Source organism: Nesoenas mayeri, assembly GCF_963082525.1.
Source record: "Nesoenas mayeri genome assembly, contig: SCAFFOLD_40, whole genome shotgun sequence".
In the NCBI taxonomy this organism is placed as follows: domain Eukaryota; kingdom Metazoa; phylum Chordata; class Aves; order Columbiformes; family Columbidae; genus Nesoenas; species Nesoenas mayeri.
This window is the reverse complement of record NW_027660032.1, coordinates 153,550-179,016: the sequence shown is the minus strand read 5'-3', so window position 1 is coordinate 179,016 and position 25,467 is coordinate 153,550. Positions and strand designations below refer to the sequence as shown.

The following is a 25,467-nucleotide window of genomic DNA, read 5'->3' as shown; positions in this document are numbered from 1 at the left end:
ACAGATCATGGCTCCTCATTTACACAACCAGTGGTTTAGAAAGGGGATGACAACATTATCAGAATAATAAAATGCCAACAACAACAGCAAATACAGATGACAAGCTGAACTTGTAGCAAGTTACGTTTAAACTTCTATGCAGAAGCAGATGAGCAGTTTATTGCCTCAGAAAACACTCAGTTATGAGTTTCCACAGAGCATCCTTGAGCTCCTGGTTCCTCATGCTGTAGATGAGGGGGTTCACTGCTGGAGGAACCAAAGAGTACAGAACAGAAACTACCAGGTCCAGGGACGGAGAAGAGATGGAGGGGGGCTTCAGGTAGGCAAACACGACAGTGCTGACAAACAGGGAGACCACGGACAAGTGAGGGAGGCAGGTGGAAAAGGCTTTGTGCCGTCCCTGCTCAGAGGGGATCCTCACCACAGCCCTCAAGATCTGCACATACGACACCACAATGAACACAAAACAGCCAAGTGCTAAACAGACACTGATCACAAGAAGCCCAAGTTCCCTGAGGTAGGAGTGTGAGCAGGAGAGCTTGAGGATGTGGGGGATTTCACAGAAGAACTGGCCCAGGGCATTGCCCTTGCACAGGGGCAGTGAAAATGTATTGGCCGTGTGCAGCAGAGAATAGAGAAACCCAGTGGCCCAGGCAGCTGCTGCCATGTGGACACAAGCTCTGCTGCCCAGGAGGGTCCCGTAGTGCAGGGGTTTGCAAATGGCAACGTAGCGGTCGTACGACATGATAGTGAGAAGGTAAAACTCTGCTGAAGCTAAAAAGCCAAACAGAAAGAGTTGTGTAGCACATCCTTTGTAGGAAATGACCCTGGTGTCCCACAAAGAGTTAGCCATGGATTTGGGGACAATGGTGGAGATGGAGCCCAGGTCGAGGAGGGCGAGGTTGAGCAGGAAGAAGTACATGGGGGTGTGCAGGTGCTGGTCCCAGGCTATGGTGGTGATGATGAGGCCATTGCCCAGGAGGGCAGCCAGGTAGATGCCCAGGAAGAGCCAGAAGTGCAAGAGCTGCAGCTCCCGTGTGTCTGTGAACGGCAGGAGGAGGAACTGGGTGATGGAGCTGCTGTTGGACATGGGCTGCTGTGGGCATGAGGACCTGTGCAAAGAGGAAAGGACAGTGACAAGTTATGAGAGAGTTCTCTGAGGAAAATAAACATGCTGTTTCTCGTGGAAAAACCCCTCCCTGATGATGGGATGTATCCGCTCATTCTCTCTTTCTACCAATTGAGAAAAACTATTCATCACAGTTTAAAATGCAGCTTGGGCATCTGTTTTCCATTAACACACCTGTGAGGCAAGATCCACTGAATTGGTTTCAGAACAAAAATTGACCCACACTCGCACCCCAACCCCAGAGAGCACACGCACCAGGGACAGGTGGAGAAACAGGGAAGGACACTGCAGTGCTACCAGAAAATAAAGCAAGGACAGAAAGGCAGACGGGCATGTTGTGGAACCTTCTCCTGACCCGGCTGTGCTGCTGCCACTCACATAATGACACTGGAGAGCAAGTACTTTTAGCACCTTTTTTGTGTACCACATTACAGGAACCCTTCACCTGGAGGTCCAGCTGCTGAGGTGGAGACTTGTGACCTGGAACCCATGGCTTTGGGGCAGAGGGTCTGCTGGGGAGGAGAGGAGACCAGGGGTTGCACTGGGAAATGTGTCTGCACTGGAAAGGATGTGAGTGACGTTCCTAAATCCCATCCCCAGCATTTCTGATAGCAGTTATCTCTTCCTGCCCATGTCTGTGCTGCCTGCAGCTGTGTGTCTGTCCCTGGTCTGCTCCCTGTCAGTGTCATAGACCCCGTCCCACGCGCTGTGTGCTCAGCTCTGTCCTGCTCACACCTCCTGGCACTGCCCAGGGGCAGCTCTGTGTGTGCAGGGGCTCAGGAGCAGCTCAGACACGTCCTAACGAGAACTGGGGTCTCAGTGTCTGCTCCAAAGAGAGAAATAAATCCCCATCTCCCACTGCACATCCAGACGAGCAAGAGTGGAAAACTGAAAGCACAGACTCCTTCCCTGGCAGCTGTTCCTGTATTGATATCGTTGTTCTGAAGGACCCTGTGCCACGTCTGTGGGGGCATCTGGAGCTCTGAGCAGCCCTGACCCACACAGCCCCCTTCAGCCCCACAAGCTCCCTGCCTGCCCTGCCGAGGGTCGCTCCTTCCCCCCACAGCTGCTGCCATGGGATCTCCCGGGCAGGCTGAGCGCTGACCCTGGCAGGCGGCAGAGTCCCTGTCCGGCACAGCCCTGGGGTGCAGGGACCCTGCTCTGCAGGACAGCCCTGGGCACCCCTGGGTGCTCCCCCGGCTTCACAGCTCTTCAACATGGCCTGACAAGAGCCCCATCCTTACAGATCCCACAAGCTGTGCCTGTGCCAGTTTCAGGAGATGCCTCCAGGAGCTACAGCTGCACTGCCCTGCACCAGAGACTTACCATGGCAAGGGCTGCAAAGGTTTCTCCTCCAGTGAGCTCTCAATCATCCTCCAGTCCTGACCACCTTTAATCTCTCTCTGCCTTGCTCGTCTGCTGAGATCCCCAGGCAGAGCCCTCAGCCCTGCTGCGTGTACAGAGGAGCTGCTCCTGGGCAGAGCTGTCTCTCTGCAGCACTGCCGCTGCCATGAGCTCCCTGTGTCCCAGGAGCCCAGCCCAGCTCAGCAGCACAGGAGCAGCCCAAGGCACTTTAATGACCCCTCTGGTGGGTTTGGTGCTGAGTCCATGAACCTCAGACCCTCAGGGGAACATGAAGAAACTTCTCAAGAAGTCAAACTCAGATGCAAACTCCAAAGTTTCCTGTAATATACATGGGTCCCACTGAGGGACAAAACTGAAAAACTGACCCCAGAGTTTGGTTAGATCAGAAAACTGGAGGCATTGATGACAGGTCAGGAAAAGCAAAGTAAAGGTGTCTCTGATGCTGAGTAAACCTGGATGCGTTTCATTAACCAAAGGACTAAGCCCTGACCCCCAACCCTGGGGAGTCAGATCCTGTCCCTCCCACATTGCCCAGGTTCCTCCCTGGGACAGTGTGATCTGGGGCTGTGCAAGGTCAAGGGCAGGACTATGGTCCCACCCCTCCCAGGTTCCTGGCTGGGGACAAGGAGAGTGTTGGAGCTCATTGACAACATCTTCCTGACACAGGTGACTGAGGAGTCAGTGGGGTGAGGTGCCCTGTGGGACTTCACACTTATAAACCAGAAAGAGTTGGTCAGGATGGAACAGTCAGGGATGGGCAAGTGGAGCTGAGGCTCCTGGGAGATGAGAACAAGGCCAAGAGCAGGATTTCAGGAGAGCAGGATTTGGCCTGCTGAGGGACCTGCTTGGGTCCTATGGGATATGACCTTGGTGTCTGCAGAGCTTTCCTCTCCCATCTCCTGTCTCCTCTGTCCCACCTGCTGTTGTGCAGCGTTTTTTACCCTTTCTCAAATACAATATCCCAGAGGTGCTGCCAGCATCACTGAGTGGCTCAGATTGGGCAAGGAGTGGGTCCATCCTGGAGCAGCTTAAATCGGCTCTGTCTGACGTTGGTCAAACTCCTGTTGTATTGTCAGAGAGGTGACAACTGTAGCACACCCACACTCACTCTCAGTTCCAAGACTTTGCCATGTAAACCCAGCACAGGGTGACAATGCGTTATTTCTGGCAAACTACTTGATAATGGAGAAGGAATGGAAAAGATCTTCTGTGGGCAACTGAAGAAAGTCACCAGTCAATGAGCAGGTTCCTATGGGGAATTGTAATTGCCCTGGCATTCATTGACCATTCAAAGTGGCAGGTGCCAACACTCCAGAGGATCTTGGGCCAACTGCTTAACATGTCTGCCTGGTGAGCCAACACGGGTGATGTTCAGCTTAATCTTGAACTGGGAAACAAGGAAACCCTGGTGAGGGATGTGAACATCATTGTCCGCCTTGACTGTTGTGAGCAGAACACAGAGGGGTCCCAGGCACCAGAGGGGAGGGAGGAAGGCCAGCAGCAGAGCACAGGCTGGTGGATTCCAGAGGAGAAGACTTTGACATACTGGGGGATGGTGGGCAAAGTGGAGATATGGAAGTAGATCTGAAGGGTGAAGGAGCTCAGGAAATCTGATAATTCTTACAGGACAGGCTGCTCCAAGCACAAGAATAATCTCTCCAAGTACCCATGAACAGAAACATTTATCTCATGAGGCTCCTCCTCTGCAGTGATGGAGCTGCAGGGCACAAAGGCAGCACACAGGAGGTGGGAGCAGGAGAAGCTGCAAAGGAGGAATTTAGAAACCTTGTCCATTGATGTAGGGATGATGACAAAGCTGCCCTGGACTTGATACCTGCACGGGAAGGGCAGCAAGATGAGCTGACAGAGCTTCACTTGCAGTAAGAGAATAGACAGGGTGAACGTGGGCCTGCTGCTGAACTTCATAAGAGTAGAATCAGACAGGACTGAGGTTCTTCATGGCTTCTTTGCCTCCATCTTCACCAGCAAGGTCTCCTGGGACTTTGTTCCTGAAGGCAGGAGTCTGGAGAACACCCAGCAGTGGATGGGGCTCAAGTCAGGGGTGACCTGAGCAAACTCAGACACCGTTACAGAACAGGAGATGGGTCACTTGACCAGCTCCTGAACACAAGTATCACTGTGCTGTGGCACCTGAGATTGCCAGGGACACTCACCTCTTGGTCCAGAGGAGTGTGACTCCTCTTGAGCTGTCCTGGACTATCTCCTCGCTCACATGGTGATTTAGGCACCCACTGTTCTGATATATTCAGTCTTTACCAGAAGACGCTCCGTATCGATATGAACTGGAGTCTGCTGAGACCACCTGTTCTGGAAAGGGAGGGAAATGCGAGCAGGGAAGGGAATAGAAGAAATTTGGCTTTATTGCTATTTATTATGGAAATGGTCTCTGTTTGTCTGTTCCTGAAATCTCCCTAATCAACCACAGCAGACTTGAAGCCTTTAGGAAAATGATGCACAGAGCCTTGGCTATTAAGAACATTTCCGATGTTAATGAGCCCTCTGGTGCCGTTATCCTGAACTGCAGCTACTGAAAGAATGAACAAACCTCCAATTAAGTGAAAGGCAGAAGCAAACCCCAAGTTCTGAGGGTGTTTGGACCCCATGAAGGAGCATCACTGACAAAGCTGTGAAGGAAACAACCAGTGCAGGTCCTTGTCCCTGGAGGCTGGTGAAGGGAAGACTTGGAGACACTGGTTCCAGGTGATGAGGGCCGTGTGGAGGTGGCTCTGATGCCATGTCAGCCCTTGATGCTTGTTCATCACCAGAATGGCTGAGCCCTGACCCCTGGGACCTGGTAGATCTTTCTCCAATGTTTTTCAAGGCTTTTCCTTTGGTCAGTGTGAATGTTTTGTGTTTTGGGGGTGGTGTTTATGTCAAGTGCTGTTGCTTTAACTGCAAGGCTCTGGTTTTCTGTGGAGTTGGAAATGCCCGTGAATTCCTTATAAGTCATCCAGGTTCTTTCATACCCCTGGCAATGGTCACCAGTAACCTCAGTGTCCCAGTCCAAAACTTGTTTGAATCTCACACCCTCTCCCACACCTACAATGGCCAATCACGGCTGCTCAGGCCTCCCGCTCTTCAGAAGAGGCCTCGAGCTTCTTGGATCTTCCTGGTGCTTATTATGAACTTCCTCGCTCTCTGCAGAGTTCACGGTGAGCTTTCTTGTCCATAACAGCCCTTTATGACCATGCTTCACTAAATGGTTGTGTTTGTGTGACCATTTGTGCAGAAAGGGCAGTCACAGGACAGCACCCAATATGTCAAAACTGATGCCCAGTGAAATGCCATAAAGCCCCGATGAGTTCCCCTGTGTCTGTGTCTCTCCTGGAAGGAGTCTGTCCCGAGAAGGGGATCCAGCTCCTGCCACTCTCTGCAGAGGCACATGAGCAGTGTCCATCACCTGGGGACACAAAGGGTGACGTTTGTCAGACCACCCGTCATCTGAACCACTTAGATGTGTGCTTGTGGATGAGGTATGGAGCCTTACAGTGCCAATAACTATTTAATTGTCATTGTCAGAGGGGCTACCATGGATGCAGAGAACTATTTAGCAGATATTTAAATATAAGCATGTTAAACTTTTATTTTTCTTTAAAAACTGACATTCCTAGACAAATTACAGAAGCCCCTGAAGGATTATTCATGCCTTTAACATAATTATCGTCAGAAGGCCGCGAGCTTTGCATCTCAGGAAATGGGATCCAGAGTCCAAGGGCAGGATGGTTTGGGCTCTGTGCTGGGATCTGGAAACTGAAACGTGCTCCCATCTCCCAGCCCCCTGCCCTCCTCAGTGAGGATGTGAGACATTCTGCCAGCGAGGGCTGAACTCACAGCCATGACCAGTATCTTATGTCCAACTACAGCAGGATTGGAGCTTCCATTGCTCGAGGTATTTAAAAGATGTGCAGATGTGGCACTTAGGGATATGTTTTATTGTTGGAGTTCTTATGTGGAGTTCTTATGTTAGAGTTCCATGTTTTTATGTGTCTTTTCCCAACTAAATGATTCTATAATGCTGTGATTCTATGATTGGAGTTTAAATATTTTCAATTCTCAATAACCGTAGCTTCTGTCAAGGGTCGCTCTTGTGTAGCACAACTGTCCTGGCTCTCCAGGCAGGTTGGGCACTGGTTTGGTGCCTGCACTGGAAGTTTTTCCCTTCCTTGGGTAAAAGACTTGGGTCACAGATGTTTGAAGCAGTCCTGTCAAACACTGAGCGGGCTGAACTTTGGAGCCAAGGCATCACAGCGACGTTTTCAAGGATGTTTTTGAATAATGTTACTATCACTAATAACAGTAACAGAACACTCCGTATTCTTGGTTATGGTGAGGAACTAAAGCTCCCAGCAGTCATTCTCACTTCTCAAAATATATGTTGTGTTACAGTAGTTGGCCTCTTGTACGAAGTACTTAGAATAGTGCTTTCTCTCACTTCTACCTTTTTTATTATTGAAAGAATACACCTCTTGGTCAGAATTTCTCCCAGTTCATTCCTCTTCCATACATTTTCTCCTTTCTTTCTCTGGTGTGAGGGGCAGGCGGCATAGGGGAGTTGTTTCCTTTGTAGCCAATGAAAGCCAAGGAACAGATCCCAGCTTAGTGAAAAGGCACAAAGGAAGCCAGAATCTTTATGTGGTGTGCACTGACACAACATCATTCCCTATATTTCTAATCTCTGAAGTCCCACCTGTGCAGCAGAGATTGGATTTATAAGCCCCCTTCATCTGCCCTGGTTGGCACCATGTAAAATGGAACTAGCCCAGTCAAGAAGTTGGTTTTGATTCTCTTCAAAGCCAGAAGCACCACATGGGTGGTGAACCAGGATACTCAGTGAGGGCTAAAACTTCTCGGTTCTTAAAGTTCAGGTGTTCCCTGGAATCTCAGCAGACAAGTTGTGCCAATTGCTCGCTGCAGGGAGCTGGCCAAGAGCCTCGTCTCCATTTCTATAATGATGGATTTGCTGCCTGGCTGATGTGCAGACTCTGTACATGGATGCTGACATCTGTTGAGCAACCTGCTCTGAAAGGGTTAACAACATGGGCTGTTCTTTCTGGAAGGGCATTAGGACAGCAAAAAAGAAGATCTTGGCTCAGGGCAAAAGAGAAAGAATGGAAAAGTTGTGGTCAGGGCTTTTTGAGGGCACTTGTAATGCAGCCCTAGACCTTCTCTGAATTATTCATGTTCTCAGGGAGCACCTGAGAGCTGTCCCTAAATGGAAAACATGAAGGGGAAGGAAGGACAGCGTCATTCAGGCTCAAAGGGACCTCAGGAGGCATCCTGACCAACCTCCTGCTCACAGCAGGGTCAGACCAGATTGCTCAGGGCTTTATCCAAACACATCTTGGTCACTTTCTGGGACAGAGTGGGTGCGCACTCCTGGGAAACAGCTTCCAGTGCTGGAGTGTTCACAGGACTGGAATGTTTCTCCTTTCACCTACTGTCCTTCTAAGCGCAACCATCCAGCTTGCTTTGTAGCCATTTACTTGAACATCAAAGCAGACGATAATATCCTGCCTTGGACACATGAATATTGCAGGGGATAATGATGGATGTCTTGCTGAATTGCAAGTAAAATACCATAATTATTGTCCCCACATCCAGCAACTCTGTCGTTTCCTCACAGATAGGGAAGAGGATGGACAGGCACAATCCACCCTGCGTAAACCTCTTTACATGTTTAGACTGGGTTTTGATCTGGACTGTTGCTGCTGTCCTTGAGGACCAGATGAACTCACTCCTGCCACCCTGCCTGGCAGTTCATTCCACCCGTGTCACAGCTCTGTCTGCAGCACTGACAGCTCCAGCTCCCCAGTCAGGTCCCTGGCTGAGGACATGGCCTCACATCTGGGCTGAGCCACCCCAGCTGTGGCACCAGTCCAGCTCTGACCTGCACAAGAAACCTGGTACCAAGTGTCCAAGAGCCCATGTGTGCAAAGGCTTTGAATCAGAGCACAGACATGACATGGCCATAGACTGATGAATGTCTCCCTAGATCTAGGAGTATAAAATGAGAACAAAATGCCTGAAGTCATTCAACTGAAGATATTCCTCCCCCGGCTTGGAGGTATTAGATTCTTTGCTGTAATATTGCTAGTATCCTGTCTAATGATGGGACTAGAAAAGTTGATTCTCCTACTAATTCATTGTTTAATACAAAAAAACCAATGATGTGTCTCTTCAGAGCAGAGAGAATCAACATCACTGATTACTTCAACTTCGAAGTTGTGCCCCTGGAGCCCCAGGGACACCTGGAGGAGCCCAGAGGGGACAGAGAAAGGGACATGATGGGCTGCTCCTGTGCTGCTGAGCTGGGCTGGGCTCCTGGGACACAGGGAGCTCATGGCAGCGGCAGCGCTGCAGAGAGACAGCTCTGCCCAGGAGCAGCTCCTCTGCACACGCAGCAGGGCTGAGGGCTCTGCCTGCAGCACCGAGGGCACAGGAGCCAGGCACAGAGAGCAGAAAGGCAATGTAGGGGGTTGGTTGCTGAGGATTCAATGAGACAAATCACAGTTCTAACACGGTAAGTCTCTGGCTGTAGGACAATGCAGCTGCATTTCCTGGAGGGAGACCCTAAGCTCGTACATCCCACAATTTACAATTTATCTTTCAGGTCTCTCTCACAATATCTCTGTTGTAGAGGAGAAGAACACACTCCAGAGCAGGGCTTCCCTGCTGCACTGTCAGAGGGACAGGGAATGACGACACCTTCTGCTGAGCATGAGTGAAGGGGGAGCACCCAGGAGTGCCCAGGGCTGTTCTGCAGAGCATGGTCCCTGTCTCGGGGAGATCCCCAGGGTGCTGTGGGGAGAAGCTGTGGGGGGAAGGAGCATCCCTGATAAGGGCAGGAAAGGTGCTTCTACTGTGGAGAGGGTGCTGTGTGGGTTGGTGCTGCTCACAGCTCCAGATCACCTGCAGGATTTTTCCAAGTGGATGCCCCAATGAAAAGATCATTGCAAGGATTACCAGACAGATAAGGAGCTTTCCTGAGCCTGTCTTTTCAGTTTCCACTCCCAAGGGGTGGGGGGTACAGGAAAGAATAAAATGGAAATGAGCTCTCATGCTGAAACAAGTCACTGAGACTCCTGAACTGCAACTGTTAGTGATCAGTACATCTGCCAGGAGGCTCATGACATCCCCTCCCCATCCCTCTGCCTGTGCACAGCACCTGCATCACCTTGGCTGGACCCGTCAGCCTTAGTCTGACCTGTCCTGTTTTCCAGCCTGCAAACAGGAAGATGCCCCCAGGCAGTGCCTGTGAACAGGCAGGATCTGTAGGGCCAGGGGGAGGGCACAGAGGGTGGGATGGTCTGTGAGCACTGACAGGGAACAGACATGGACAGGGAAACACCTCCCAGGGCAGAATCTCCAGACAGCAGGGAAATGATCAGAAATGAGAGGAAACCGAACCCGGAATTGTTATGGGAAGGAGCACAGAGATAAGTCCCTGTGACCCCCTGCAGGTCAGATCCCTCCTGTGAGCAGCCCCCTGGCCTCCTGTCTCACCCAGCAAAGCCTCTGCCCTCAGGGCCGGGGGCTCCAAGGCATGAAGCAGCTCCTGTGCAGCCAGAGCTGCAGTTCCTCTGCAGAGCACAGGGGCTGAGAGCAGCTGCCCGGCACTGTTGGTGTCTGGGAGGTGGCTGCACAGCTGGGGAAGGGGGACGCTGTCTGAGTGCCCGGCTGCCTCTGCCCTGGCCTCTCTCACCCCACCCTCACCGCATTTTCCTTCTTGCTCCCCTGCTCTGGGTCACTGCTCTTGGGATCTTGTTCTTGCTGTCAGGCTCTCTGGGGATGGCAGTTTCAGCTGCAGAGTCACAGCCTGATCTTGGGGGTCCTTTCCTGCAGGTGTGTCCATGGGCACACGTGTCCCAGCTTTGCTCTGACCTGTGGGCTGTGGGCAATGCAGTCTGTGGGGCTGGGGAATGAGCTGAATCTCCCTCAATCTAATGCCATCATTAAGACACTGGATATCTCCTGACAGCTTCCTTCCAAGTTCTGAACTACCCTCCAGGATGCAAACTTGTCCTACAGCATCTGTGCATTATCTGAAAGACCCATGGAGAACCACAGAGATGTTCTAACAGATAAAATGCCGTTGGGTTTGTCAAAGAAGCCGTATGTGTCCTGGGCTATACGTGAGGTGCTGAAACCTTAGGGAAGGCTGAGACATTTCCTGGGTATCTGACACAGCTCAATCTCAGTTCCATCCCCTGCCCCCCGTTCCCATGCCCCCTGCTGCAGAGCAGGGCTGACTCCTCGGCAGCCAGCGGGCACAGTGTCTGCTCTTTACGGCACCTCCAGCCAGCACCACCCTGGGCTCAAACACCGAGCTGGAGGAAGGTCTGGAAAAGGACAAGGGGGTGGAGCACGGAAGGGTGTGTGAGAAATGGCTTTGATTTTCCTCAGAGAAATCTCCCCTATATAGCCACTGTCTCTTCTTCTTTGGTCAGTGCTCTGTGTCCAGAGGCTGCAGATGTCCAACAGCAGCTCCATCACCCAGTTCCTCCTCCTGCCGTTCACAGACACACAGGACCTGCAGCTCTTGCGCTTCTGGCTCTTCCTGGGCATCTACCTGGCTGCCCTCCTGGGCAACGGCCTCATCATCACCACCATAGCCTGGGACCAGCACCTGCACATCCCCATGTACTTCTTCCTGCTCAACCTCGCTCTCCTCGACCTGGGCTCCATCTCCACCATTGTTCCCAAGTCCATGGCCATTTCCCTCTGGGACAGGAGGGCCATTTCCTACAAAGGATGTGCTGCTCAGATCTTTTTTTTTTTTTTTTCTGTGCTACAGCAGAATATTCACTTCTCACCATCATGTCGTACGACCGCTACGTTGCCATCTGCAAACCCCTGCACTACGGGACCCTCCTGGGCAGCAGAGCTTGTGTCCACATGGCAGCAGCTGCCTGGGCCACTGGGTTTCTCACTGCTCTGCTGCACACGGCCAATACATTTTCACTGCCCCTGTGCAAGGGCAATGCCCTGGGCCAGTTCTTCTGTGAAATCCCCCACATCCTCAAGCTCTCCTGCTCACACTCCTACCTCAGGGAAGTTGAGCTCCTTGTGGTTAGTCTCTTAGCAATAATTGGGTGTTTTGTTTTCATTCTTTTCTCTTATGTGCAGATCTTCAGGGCCGTGCTGAGGATCCCCTCTGAGCAGGGTCGGCACAAAGCTTTTTCCACCTGCCTCCCTCACCTGGCTGTGGTCTCTCTCGTTGTCAGCACTGGCATGTTTGCCTACCTGAAGCCCCCCTCCATCTCCTCTCCTTCCCTGGACCTGGTGGTGTCAGTTCTGTACTCGGTGTTGCCTCCAGCAGTGAACCCCCTCATCTACAGCATGAGGAACCAGGAGCTCAAGGATGCTCTGTGCAAACTCATAGCTCAGTGTGTTCTGAAGAAATAAACTGCCCATCTGCTTCTACATGGCAGTTTTAATGTAACTAGTTACAGATCCAGCCTCTCATCTATATTTTCTGTTGCTATTCGCATTTTTTAAATTGTGATAATATTGTCATGCCCCTTCTAAATCACTGTCTGCTTTTCTTTTATAACCACTGATTGTGTAAATGAGGAGCCATGATCTTTCTGTATTTAGACAAAATAAATGGTCCTGTAGAGACTTGATTTTCACTATACCCTTCCTGCAAGGCCTTTTGGAGCTGCAGAGACAGTTCCTGTTCATGGGAGGAGGGGAAAAGATCTCTCGCATGTCAGCCCTGCCAGGGAGCAGCAGCGCTTGTTCTTCCCGAGCTGTTCTGGTTCCACTCCACACTCTCCTTCTCATCCCTGGTGTTGGTGCAAGGCCTGAGTGCTCTGGCAGCTTGGTCACCGTCCTGCTGTGTGTCAGTGCTGTGGGCGCAGGTAGGGACAGGCAATGGGCACTGCTGTCACAGAGCTGGCCTCAGTAACAGTACTTGCACAAGGAAAAGTGATCTTCTTTGGGCGGTGCATGATGGTTTATATCCTCTTGCAAAGTTTCTCTCAAGGTTATTCTACAGAAGTGGCCACATATGAAACATCAGCGTGCAGCTGCACAGTGTGTGTGTGCAGGGCTGGCACACAGCAGTGTCCTCTCACAGCCAGGCTCCTGCCAGAGACCTGCAGGACCAGCAGAGCAGGGCTGGGCTGTGCCCCTGTGCACTGGACACCCCGTGGAAGGAGCCCCAGGTCAATCACCATGGACTGGCCCCTCACAACCACCATTTCCAGCACTGGCCTCTCACCCCAGCTCAGAAGTCTTTGTCCCTCCATGGAATTACACTGAATGAGTAGGTCAGAAACCCATGTTTGCATTGTACAGATGGGATGTGAGCATGCAGAACAGGTACATGAGTTGACACGAACTTGAGTCAGCACAAACACCATCAGCTATTCCTTGGGGTTCCATGATGGCCTGTGGGACAGACAGGGTCTCGAGGTCATTTCTCATTGGCAAAAACATTGCATGGAAACTGAATGCAGCAATGGGGTGTGCTTCCTTTAACCAATGTCCCTGTGTCCATTCCTCACGACGTGGGACATGTCAGACGAGTGCAGAGCAGGTGACACACCACAGGGCTGAGGTGTCTCCCATCCTTTGGGAGTGGCAACAGGAGTCCAGAGGGACACTGTGACTTCTGCCACTGTGTGTAATAGGGACAGACTCTGTCTCTGAACATCTCTGGGTGCATAAGGAGCTCATGAGACCAGCTCAGATGTGGACACCTGACAGACACTGACATTTCTGTATGTGACTCCAGAACAAACCTCACTGGCCCAGACAGATCAATCTCACATGCTCCTGTCTGCTATGTTGTCCTTACCCGTGAGTCGGGATTGTGGTCTCAAATGTGTTAGAGCAACCAGAGAGGTACTCAGGTCCTTGGAAAAGGCAGTTGTCAAACCTGTCTTAAGAAGGGCAGAAATGAGAACTGGGAGAATTATGGGCTAGTGAGCCTACCTCTGTCCCTGGGAAGGAAATAAGACAAGTCTTCCTGCAGCCATGTCCAGGCGCTTGGAAAACAGGGAAGGGATTGCTGAACCCAAATGGGCAGGGAAGCAAAGACAGGTTGTGCACATGGGATTTCACAAGGTGTCAGACATGGTTTCCTGTGGTGTCCTTATAATGTGATTGGTGCTCTCTGGGTAAAGAAGTGAATGCTGGATGGGAAGTTGGATGGATGATGAAGCCCAAATGTCGCCAGTGGTACAAAGTGCCCACAGAGCCAGTTACCAGTGGGATCCCTCAGGGACCAGCACTTGGGCCAACACTGTTGAACGTCTCTATTCTCCCCCTGTATGATGTGACACAGTGAACCTTCAGCTCCTCAGTGGATGGTGCAAAGCTGGGCAGAGGCCTTGGACAACCTCACCTGGGTCACCCTGCCCTGAGCAGGACAGTGAGACAAGATGATGTTCAAACCTGAGCTGCTCTGTGATTCCAGGAATCTTTCCCTTGGAAACGTTTTGGAAGAAGGAAGAGGTGGAGGAACAAGAAACTAAAAATACAGGCAGAGGAGGAGACCTAAAAGGTGTCAAATAAACAGAGCAGTTCTGTGAAGAATGTTTCTCTGCTCAGATTGTTAGCAGGAAATCTATAACCAGCTCCCCAAACTCCCTGTTCTGCTCATTGGCCCCTGGGATTTCCAGCACATTTCTTTCCATCAGATTCTGCACTGAAGTTCGCACTGATTGTTACAGCTTCTTTGCAGGAATTGCTTCATGTTTCCTTAGACAACTGGATGTAAACAGGCACCAGGGAATTTTTAATTAGAGGAAACAAATAAGGGGAAAAAAAAGGATAACACAATAGAACTTAATGATGTTTCTCAGTTCTGTGGTTAAATTAAGTAGTTTCCAGCGAGGTCCGTTGCCAGAATTGAAGAGTTGCCTGTAGGGAGTACGAGAGCAACTGCTGAAAGACTTGACCTGCCTGAAGCTCAAAGCAGAGTGAGAGCTGAGAGGCTCTGAATGAGCCAAGAGTGAGAGGGGAAGAACCTCTGGGGAGCGATGGAAAGTGCAAATGTGCAGACAGGCTTCTGAAGAGATGAGTTCAGACACGGTGAGCTGGGTAAGGACAGCTGGAAACTCCTGGGTGTCCAGGGGATCAAATATACGTAGTGATAGACAGAGTTCTGGCACTGCAAGCACAGGGAAAGGCCAACGTGTCATCTCCCACAGTCCATACACATGCTGAAAATTCATATTTTGGCAGGGTAGAAATTCTGCAGACATTTTACTGGAAATATTGAATTATTTAATCTGATTTAAAAAGTGGAAATTTCTTGTTCTTGTTGTTGTTGTTGCTTTAGTTCAATTTGGTTGGGTTTGGTTTTCAGTATTGAGGGGAGTTCTCAGGTTTTTGGGCTGAGCTCCATGGTCTCACTATAAGCACCCAGTGCAAACCTGAAGAGCCCCACATGTACCTGAGGTGTTTGCCTGGGACGGGCAGGTATCAGACCAGACTGATAGAGCCATGGTTCTTTCATCATTTACAATTAGTGTTCAACACTTGTGCATCTAATTAGAGAAGTTTCAGGACTGTAGGTGAAGAGGCAGATATGTGAAGAGCACTTAGAAGATGTGATAGAAGAATATTTCAGGTGATGATAGAGAATCATAGAATTATTTTAGTTGGAAGAGACCCTCAGGACCATTGAGTCCAACCACAACCTAAATCTAGAACTAAATCGTGTCCCTAAGAACCTCGTCTAAACATCTTATAAGCCCCTGCAGGAATGGTGACTTCACCACTGCCCTGAGCTGCCTGTTCCAATGCCTGACAGCCCTTTCCAGGAAGAATTATTTTCCTAATATCCAATCTGAATCTCTCCTGGAACAATTTGAGGGCATTTCTTCTCTTCCATGTTCAACCTCCTTTCAGGCAGTTGTGGACAGCGAGAAGGTCTCCCCTCAGCCTCCTGTTCTCCAGACTGAACCCACCAGTTCCCTCAGCCGCTCCTCATCACACTTGTGCTCCAGGCACTGAGCAGCTTCGTCACCTCCTCTGCACTCTCTCTAGTGCCTCAATGTCCTTCTTATGATGAAGGGCCCAAACCTGAACACAGGATTCAAGGTGCGACCTCATCGGCGCTGAGAACAGTGGCACAATCACGCTAGTCCTGCTGGCCACACCATTCCTGATACAAGCCAGGATGCTGGTGGCCCTTTTGGCCACCTGGGCACACACAGGCTCATGTTCAGCTGCTGTCGACCAACAGCCCCTGATCCCTTTCCACCAGGCCATTTTCCAGCCACTCTTCCCTGAGCTTGGGGTTGTTGTGACCCAAGTGCAGGACTCGGCACTTGGTCTGGTCAAACCTCATACAAATGGCCTCAGTCCAATGATCCAGCGGGTCCAGATCCCTCTGAATGGCCTTCCCACCCTCCAGCTGATCAACACTCCCACCCAACTTGGTGTCATCTGCAAACTTAATGAGGGTGCACTCGATCCCCTCATCCACATCATTGATAAAGCTTAAATAGAACTGAGTCAAATACCGAGCCCTGGGGACACCACTTGTGACCGGACGCCAACTGGATTTGGCTCTGTTCACCACAATTCTTTTGGTCCAGCCCTCCATCGCACATACACCATCCAGACCACGAGCTGCAGCTTGTCCAGGAGATGCTGTGGGACACGGTGTCAAAGGCTTCACTGCAGTCTAAGGACACAACACCCACAGCCCGTGTGGCGCATTCACTGCCCACGACAGACTTTCCCTCATCTGCTCAGCGGTCACCTTGTCACAGAAGGAGATCAGGCTGGTCAAGCAGGACCTGCCTTTCATCAAGCCATGCTGATTGGGTCCCATTGCTCGTCTGTGTGTGTGACCTCACAGTCCTTTGCCAGCCATGTTCCTGCTGTTGGCCAATCCCCTGCAGAGGCAGAAGTGACCTCACAGTGCCCTCCACACCCATTGGTTCCTACTGGACTATGAGTTCCTGAGACACAAGTGACCACATGACTTCGTACCCACCATCACCCTCCTTGTGGTCCAGTGTGTGAGCAGATCAAACTGAGCTGCTCTCATCAAATGTATCCTATAGATTTCCTATCAAGGGTTTGAGTGAAGAAACGTTCCTCAGAGGAGCTGCTGTATTTATTCTGTGGCATTTTACATCTCTGATTCTGCCTCTTTTTTTTTTTCTTCATCTTCCTCTGTCTATTCTGATGTGAAAGAGCTCTCCAAGGAAAAGATTCATAGAATCCTACAATAACACAGGCAATGGGAAGGGGGATCCTGTCCCTCACACATGGCTCAGGGCTCTTCCTGGGACCGTGGGATGTGGGTGTGCAAGGCCCAGGGAAGGACAACACTGGGACAACAACTTCCAGCTTCCCCATGGGGCTGCAAGGAGGCAGCGAGGCCCCAGTGCCATGAGGACAACATGTCTGCTCCGGGGGTCAGTGGCAGAGACAACTGCCCTGTCCAAGGGGACAGAGACCTGGGTTCTGTGGGTCCCCTCCAGCCTTACAGCGCCCTTTGCCATCTCCACCACAGGCTGTTCCACACGGTGCTGCCCCTGCCCCTCTTTCCCTGCAGGCTGCAGACACCCATCTTGCTTTCCACCTGCTCTGACCCCAGCATTTCTGCACTTTCACTGCTGTGTCTGCACCCTCACTGGCTGCTCTTTGGAACACAAACCATGGGCTGATCCAGCTCCCTCTGGGTCACCTCTTGCCCCACAGCACTGCCCTTCCAGTGACATTTCTTCCTCCTCATATCCACTCCTCACCTTCCAAGTCATCTTTCCTGCCTCTTCCCACTTCCAAGGGAAGCTCAGCCACCTCAGAAACTGCTCTTCATGCAGAGAATCCCATCATCAGGCTTCTTGTGTTTTTTTACCTGACCATAGAGAAGTCACCTCGCCATGGTCTTCTAAATCCCTTGAGTGCTGCTGGCCTTTCAGCTTCTCTGACAGACACGACCATGTTCCTGCTGCTGTCCTGTCATTTTCTCAGGTGGGATGGACATGACAACCCATCTCCAAGGGCTCTTCCTGGGTAGAGCCTGTGGGTACCTTGGCAGAGGTTCTTTCCCAGCCATGTCCCTGCTGCTGGGCTGTCACCTCCAGACACAGAACTGACATCACTGTTCCTTCACAGCCACAGGATTCTGACTGGATTATGAGTGTCTGAGACACAACTGAACTCATAATACCACACACACCCATCACCCTCCTTAGCACCCGGGACCTGACAAAGACTGAACCGTGTTCTACATAGTCCTACCCGTGCCCCTCTTTCCCACAGGCTGCAGACACCCATATCGCTTCCTCACCTTGTTCATATTTGTGAAATACATTTTCTACTAACACTGTGAGTGAAAAGCTCTCCTCACTGGAGTGCTCCTCCTCATGTGTCTGCACCCTCACCGGCTGCTCTTCGGAACACAAACCATGGGCTGATCCAGCTCCCTCTGGGTCACCTCTTGCACCACAGCACTGCCCTTCCAGTGACATTTCTTCCTCCTCATATCCATTCCTCACCTTCCAAGTAGACTTCTTTTTTCTCTTTGCTGGGCTGTCACCTCCAGACACAGAACTGACCCCACTATCCCTTCACAGCCACATGATTCTGACTGGATTATGAGTGTCTGAGACTCAGCTGACCTCATAATACCGAACCCATCCATCCCCCTCCCCATAGCCCAGGGCCTGACCAGATAATAGTATGCACACAGACATGGCTCCTGCAGCCCCAGAGATCCCAGAGAGAGGATTCTGGGCAAACAAGTCACTGCGGGGTCCTTTATTTCACTTTATACACATGGAGAGTACGGGTTCTTATTTACACAAAGACTATGGGACACACCAGACAGGTAGATATGGACACAGCCATAAGAAGACGTAATTTTGCTTGTGGATAGCATTAATACAACCAAGAAAAGCAACATCGAAGAGAAAAAAAAAACAACAAGAACCAAAAAAAAAAAACAAAACAAAAACAATAAAAACAAAAAACACCACAAAAGGTACAGAATTCAGGATGAACTATGTAAAAACATTACATTACAAGTGACATGCAGAAGCAGGAGGTCACTTCATTACAGCTTTGGAAAAGAGAACAGTCATCACTTTCCTTATAGACTCCTTGAGTTCCCTGTTCCTCATGCTGTAGACGAGGGGGTTCACTGCTGGAAGCACCACCGAGTATAGAACAGACACCACCAGATCCAGGGATGGGGAGGAAATGGATGAGGGTTTTAGGTAGACAAATATGCCAGTGCTGAGGAACAGGGAGACCACGGCCAGGTGAGGGAGGCAGGTGGAAAAGGCTTTGTGCCGTCCCTGCTCAGAGGGGATCCTCAGCACGGCCCTCAAGATCTGCACATAGGACACCACAATGAACACAAAACAGCCAAATCCTAAACAGACACTGACCATCAGAAGCTCAACTTCCCTGAGGTAGGAGTGTGAGCAGGAGAGCTTGAGGATGTGGGGGATTTCACAGAAGAACTGGCCCAGGGCATTGCCCTTGCACAGGGGCAGTGAAAATGTATTGGCCGTGTGCAGCAGAGCATTGAGAAACCCAGTGGTCCAGGCAGCTGCTGCCATGTGGACACAAGCTCCGCTGCCCAGGAGGGTCCCGTAGTGCAGGGGTTTGCAGATGGCAACGTAGAGGTCGAACGACATGATGGTGAGGAGAGAATACTCTGCACTAAGCAAGAAAAATACAAAGAAGACCTGGGCAGCACACCCTGCATAGGAAATGACTCTTGAATCCCACAGAGAGTTGGCCATGGATTTGGGGACAGTGATAGAGATGGAGCCCAGGTCGAGGAGTGCGAGGTTGAGCAGGAAGAAGTACATGGGGGTGTGGAGGTGCTGGTCCCAGGCTATGGTGGTGATGATGAGGCCGTTGCCCAGGAGGGCAGCCAGGTAGATGCCCAGGAAGAGCCAGAAGTGCAAGAGCTGCAGCTCCCGTGTGTCTGTGAAGGGCAGGAGGAGGAACTGGATGATGGAGGTGCTGTTGGACATTTGCTTTTCCTGAGCACAGGGCGCTGTCATGAGAAAAAAAAAGACAGCGAAAATCCAGGGCAGAGTTATATAATAAAAATCAAACCAACTCCCATAGACCCTCCCCTGTCACACACAGACACTCTTGTGTTTTTCTAGGAGTACCTTTGTCAGCACTGTGGCTGCAGCCCTGCTTGGGGCTGGAAAATGTGCAACCAAGAGCAGGGACTCTGCCCATGGGCCGTCGATAAGTCAGCCCAGCTCTGGAGAAGTGGGGCCACGGGAACAGTGGGGACTGTCCTGGTGCTACTAAAACAGAAGGGCTGTCAGCACTTGCTTTCCCAGTGACAGGGAACAGAGATGGTGAAGGCAGTTTAGGAGTTCCAGTTTTTTTTACATATCCCCCCATATTTACTGCAGAGTGTTGTTGGGTGTCAGAAACCCTCAGCATTTCTGCTGCACTCAGGGAGAACAGAGCGAGTCTTGCAAGACCAGAGGGTGCCTGTGGGTCAGTGCAGAGTGAGGGCAGCTGCTCTGTCCCTCTGTCCTGCTCCAGCTGCCCTGTGATGGCACCTTTCTGAGATGGGGGCTGATCACACTCCCATGTTACCCGGAAAAGCCACCAGGCACTGCTGAGAGCAGAGGGACCCACCTCAGACCATGACAAGTCTCATCCATTCCTAAGGTCTCAGCACCCAACGTTTAGCCCAGGACACACACGCCTCATTCCCCAGCCCCACAGACTGCATTGGCAACAGCCCACAGGTCAGAGCAAAGCTGGGACACGTGTGCCCATGGACACACCTGCAGGAAAGGACCCCCAAGATCAGGCTGTGACTCTGCAGCTGAAACTGCCATCCCCAGAGAGCCTGACAGCAAGAACAAGATCCCAAGAGCAGTGACCCAGAGCAGGGGAGCAAGAAGGAAAATGTGGTGAGGGTGGGGGTGAGAGAGGCCAGGGCAGAGGCAGCCGGGCACTCAGACAGCGTCCCCCTTCCCCAGCTGTGCAGCCACCTCCCAGACACCAACAGTGCCGGGCAGCTGCTCTCAGCCCCTGTGCTCTGCAGAGGAACTGCAGCTCTGGCTGCACAGGAGCTGCTTCATGCCTTGGAGCCCCCGGCCCTGAGGGCAGAGGCTTTGCTGGGTGGGACAGGAGGCCAGGGGGCTGCTCACAGGAGGGATCTGACCTGCAGGGGGTCACAGGGACTTTGCTCTCTTCTCCCTCCCATAACAATTCCGGGTTTGGTTTCCTCTCCTTTCTGATCATTTCCCTGCTGCCTGGAGATTCTCCCCCTGGGAGGTGTTTCCCTGTCCATGTCTGTTCCCTGTCAGTGCTCACAGACCATCCCACCCTCTGTGCCCTCCCCCTGGCCCTACAGATCCTGCCTGTTCACAGGCACTGCCTGGGGGCATCTTCCTGTCTGCAGGCTGGACAACAGGACAGGTCAGACTAAGGCTGACGGGTCCAGCCAAGGCGATGTAGGTGCTGTGCACAGGCAGAGGAGTGGGGAAGGGATGTCATGAGCCTCCTGGCAGATGTACTGATCACTAACAGTTGCAGTTCAGGAGTCTCCGTGACTTGTTTAAGCATAAAAGCTCATTTTCATCTCATCCTTTCCTGCACCCCCCAGCCCTTGGGAGAGGAAACTGAAAAGACAGACTCAGGAAAGCTCTTTATCTGTCTGGTAATCCTTGCACTGATCTTTTCATTGGGGCAAAATCCTGCAGGTGATCTGGAGCTGTGAGCAGCCCTGACCCACACAGCATCCTCTCCACAGCAGAAGCACCTTTCCTGCCCTTATCAGGGATGCTCCTTCCCCCCAAAGCTTCTCCCCACAGCACCATGAGGATCTCCCCCAGACAGGGACACTGCTTTCCAGGACAGCCCTGGGCACCCCTGGGTGCTCCCCCTGCAGCCACCCTCAGCAGAAGTTGTCGTCATTCTTTGTCCCTCTGACAGTGCAGCAGGGAAGCCCTGCTCTGGAGTCTGTTCTTCTCCTCTACAACAGAGATATTGTGAGAGTAACCTGACAGATCCTATAAATCATGGAATGTACAAGCTTAGGGTCTCCCTCCAGGAAATGCAGCTGCATTGTCCTACAGCCAGAGACTTACCGTGTTAGAACTGTGATTTGTCTCATTGAATCCTCAGCAACCAACCCCCTACATTGCCTTTCTGCTCTCTGTGCCTGGCTCCTGTGCCCTCGGTGCTGCAGGCAGAGCCCTCAGCCCTGCTGCGTGTGCAGAGGAGCTGCTCCTGGGCAGAGCTGTCTCTCTGCAGCGCTGCCGCTGCCATGAGCTCCCTGTGTCCCAGGAGCCCAGCCCAGCTCAGCAGCACAGGAGCAGCCCATCATGTCCCTTGCTCTGTCCCCTCTGGGTTCCTCCAGGTGTCCCTGGGGCTCCAGTGGCACAACTTCAAAGTTGACGTAATTAGTGATGTTGATTCTCTCTCCTTTTCAGAGACATTTCTTTCCAACATTGTATTTTTCATTTTAAAAAATGAATCGGTATGAGAATCATATTTTCTTGTCCTTTCATTAGACAGGACACCAGGAATATTATAGCAAGGTATCTAATTTCTCCAAGCTAGGGGAGGAATATCTTAAGCTGATTGACTTTATGCATTTTGTCCTGGTTTTACACTCCCAGGTCTAGAGAGACATTCATCAGTCTTTGGCCATGTCATGTCTGTGCTCTGATTCAAAGCCTTTGCACACATGGGCTCTTGGACACCTGGTACCAGGTTTCTTGTGCAGGTCAGAGCTGGGCTGGTACCACAGCTGGGGTGGCTCAGCCCAGATGTGAGGCCATGTCCTCAGCCAAGGACCTGACTGGGGAGCTGGAGCTGTCAGTGCTGCAGACAGAGCTGTGACACGGATGGAATGAACTGCCAGGCAGGGTGGCAGGAGTGAGTTCATCTGGTCTCAAGGACAGCAGCCTCCAGGCACAGCAACAGTCCAGATCAAAACCCAGTCTAAACATGTAAAGATGTTTACACAGGGTGCATTGTGCCTGTCCATTCTCTTTGCTTTCTGTGAGGAAACGACAGGGTTGCTGGATGTGGGGACAATAGTTATGGTATTTTACTTGCAAGTCAGCAAGGCATTCATCATCATCCCCTGCAATATTCATGTGTCCAAGACAGGATATTATGGTCTGCTTTGATGTTCAAGTAAATGGTTACAAAGCAAGCTGGATGGTTGGGCTTAGAAGGACAGTAGGTAAAAGGAGAAACTTTCCAGTCCTGAGGACAGTCCAGCACTGGAAGCTGTTTCCCAGGAGTGCGCACTCACTCTGTCCCAGAAAGTGACCAAAGCCCTGAGCAATCTGGTCTGACCCTGCTGTGAGCAGGAGGTTGGTCAAGACACCTCCTGAGCTCCCTTGGAGCCTGAATGACGCTGTCCTTCCTTCCCCTTCATGTTTTCCATTTAGGGACAGCTCTCAGGTTCTCCCTGAGCACAGGAATAATTCAGAGAAGGTCTAGGGCTGCATTACAAGTGCCCCCAAACAGCCCTGACCACAACTTTTGCATCCTTTTTCTTTTGCCCTGACCCAAAATCTTCTTTTTTTGCTGTTCTAATGCCTTTCCAGAAAGAACTGCTCATGTTGTCAACTCTTTCAGAGCAGCTTGTTCAAGAGGTGTCAGCATCCATGTACAGAGTCTGCACAACAGCCAGACATCAAATCCCTCATTACAGAAATGGAGACGAGGCACTTGACGAGCAATTTGAATCAAGCAATTGGCACAACTTGTCTGCTGAGATTCCAGGGAACACCTGAACTTCAGGAAGGCGAGAATTTTTAGTCCTCTCTGAGCATCCTGGTTCATCTCCTGATCCATGTGGTGCTTCAGGCTGTGAAGAGAATCAAAACCAACTTCTTGACTGGGGTAGTTCCAGTTTTCATGGTGCCAAACAGGGCAGACAAATGGGGCTTATAACTCCAATCTCTGCTGCACAGGTGGGACTTCAGAGATTAGAAATATAGGGAATGATGTTGTGTCAGTGCACACCACATAAAGATTCTGGCTTCCTTTGTGCCTTTTCACTAAGCTGGGATCTGTTCCTTGGCTTTCATTGGCTACAAAGGAAACAACTCCCCTATGCCGCCTGCCCCTCACACCAGAGAAAGAAAGGAGAAAATGTATGGAAGAGGAATGAACTGGGAGAAATTCTGACCAAGAGGTGTATTCTTTCAATAATAAAAAAGGTAGAAGTGAGAGAAAGCACTATTCTAAGTACTTCGTACAAGAGGCCAACTACTGTAACACAACATATATTTTGAGAAGTGAGAATGACTGCTGGGAGCTTTAGTTCCTCACCATAACCAAGAATACGGAGTGTTCTGTTACTGTTATTAGTGATAGTAACATTATTCAAAAACATCCTTGAAAACGTCGCTGTGATGCCTTGGCTCCAAAGTTCAGCCCGCTCAGTGTTTGACAGGACTGCTTCAAACATCTGTGACCCAAGTCTTTTACCCAAGGAAGGGAAAAACTTCCAGTGCAGGCACCAAACCAGTGCCCAACCTGCCTGGAGAGCCAGGACAGTTGTGCCACACAAGAGCCACCCTGGACAGAAGCTACAGTTAGTGAGAATTGAAATTATTTAAAGTTCAATTATAGAATCACAGCGTTATAGAATCATTTAGTTGGGAAAAGACAGGTAAGAACATGGAACTCCAACATAGGAACTCCACATAAGAACTCCAACAGTAAACCATATCTCTATGCACAACATCTGCACATCTTTTAAACACCTCCAGCAATGGAAGCTCCAATCCTGAGCTGGCAGGACACCATTGGCTGCAGTCGGACATAAGATACTGGTCATGGCTGTGAGTTCAGCCCTCGCTGGCAGAATGTCTCACATCCTCACTGAGGAGGGCAGGGGGCTGGGAGATGGGAGCACGTTTCAGTTTCCAGATCCCAGCACAGAGCCCAAACCATCCTGCCCTAGGACTCTGGATCCCATTTCCTGAGATGCAAAGCTGGTGGCCTTCTGAGGATAATCATGTTAAAAGGCATGAATAATCCTTCAAGTGTTTGTGTAATATGTCTAGGAATGTCAGTGGTATATGCTTATATTTACATATTTGTAATATAGTACACTGCATCAGTGGTAGCCCCTCTGGCAATGACAATTAAATAGGTATTTGCACTCTAAGGCTCCATACCCCATCCACAAGCACACATCTAAGTGGTTCAGAGGACGGGTGGTCTGGCAAACGTCACCCTTTGTGTCCCCAGATGATGGACACTGCTCATGTGCCTCTGTAGAGAGTGGCAGGAGCTGGATCCCCTTCTCGGGACAGACTCCTTCCAGGAGAGACACAGACACAGGGGAACTCATCGGGGCTTTACGGCATTTCACTGGGCATCAGTTTTGACATATTGGGTGCTGTCCTGTGACTGCCCTTTCTGCACAAATCGTCACACAAACACAACCATTTAGTGAGACCTGGTCATAAAGGGCTGTTATGGACAAGACATGTAGCCATGAACTCTGGAGAGAGCGAGGAAGTTCATAATAAGCAGCAGGAAGAACCAAGAAGCTCGAGGCCTCTTCTGAAGTGCGGGAGACCTGTGCAGCCGTGATTGGCCATTGTAGGTGTGGGAGAGGGTCAGGGCATGTCAGGGAGAAGCAATGAGATGGCTGATGGCTTCAGTGAACCCTTCCAGCCACGTCTGAGGCCAGAAATGGAAAGCAGTTGATGTCTGCAGGTGGAGGAGGAACAGGAGGAAGATTTTCCTGGGAATACGGAAGGAAGAAAGGCCTCTCTTGGGCTAATCATGTATGGCAGTGCCATTTGCATGCTGTGGGCATGGCTGTGCCTGGGAGATGGGGAACGGCTGCTGCTGGGGTGGCTGTGCTCAGTCATGGCCCATGAGCTGACCCTGCTCTGCTCCTCTCTTACACTGCCCACACTTGGATGGTCCTCAGGAATCATCCATGAGCCTGGTAGATCCATGAACCTCCTGCAGTGATGGGCTATGGAAACAAATAGGGG

The 25,467-nt window shown here is 51.0% G+C and overlaps 2 protein-coding genes and 1 pseudogene across 3 annotated transcripts in view; 1 reads left to right on the top strand and 2 right to left on the bottom strand.

The window, feature by feature from the left end:
• The window catches only part of LOC308052349 (olfactory receptor 14A16-like), a gene marked incomplete at its 5' end in the record, with an annotated part of 255,248 nt that extends 235,769 nt beyond the window's left edge, over window positions 1-19,479 (bottom strand). Inside the window, one exon of the mRNA XM_080364432.1 lies at window positions 18,240-19,479. Coding sequence (XP_080220558.1) covers window positions 18,538-19,479 — 942 coding nt within the window. The 3' untranslated portion in view covers window positions 18,240-18,537. The remainder of the gene's footprint in view (window positions 1-18,239) is intronic.
• Window positions 158-1,090, bottom strand: LOC308052325 (olfactory receptor 14A16-like; the record flags this gene model as incomplete). Its single annotated transcript, XM_080364414.1, has 1 exon — window positions 158-1,090. One exon carries the CDS (start codon window positions 1,088-1,090, stop codon window positions 158-160), a length of 933 nt encoding a protein of 310 aa, XP_080220540.1.
• LOC308052324 (olfactory receptor 14A16-like) lies at window positions 10,986-11,920 on the top strand (annotated as a pseudogene). The gene has a single exon. The product of its transcript is annotated as an olfactory receptor 14A16-like (transcript).
• Window positions 19,480-25,467: the final 5,988 nt, after the last annotated feature.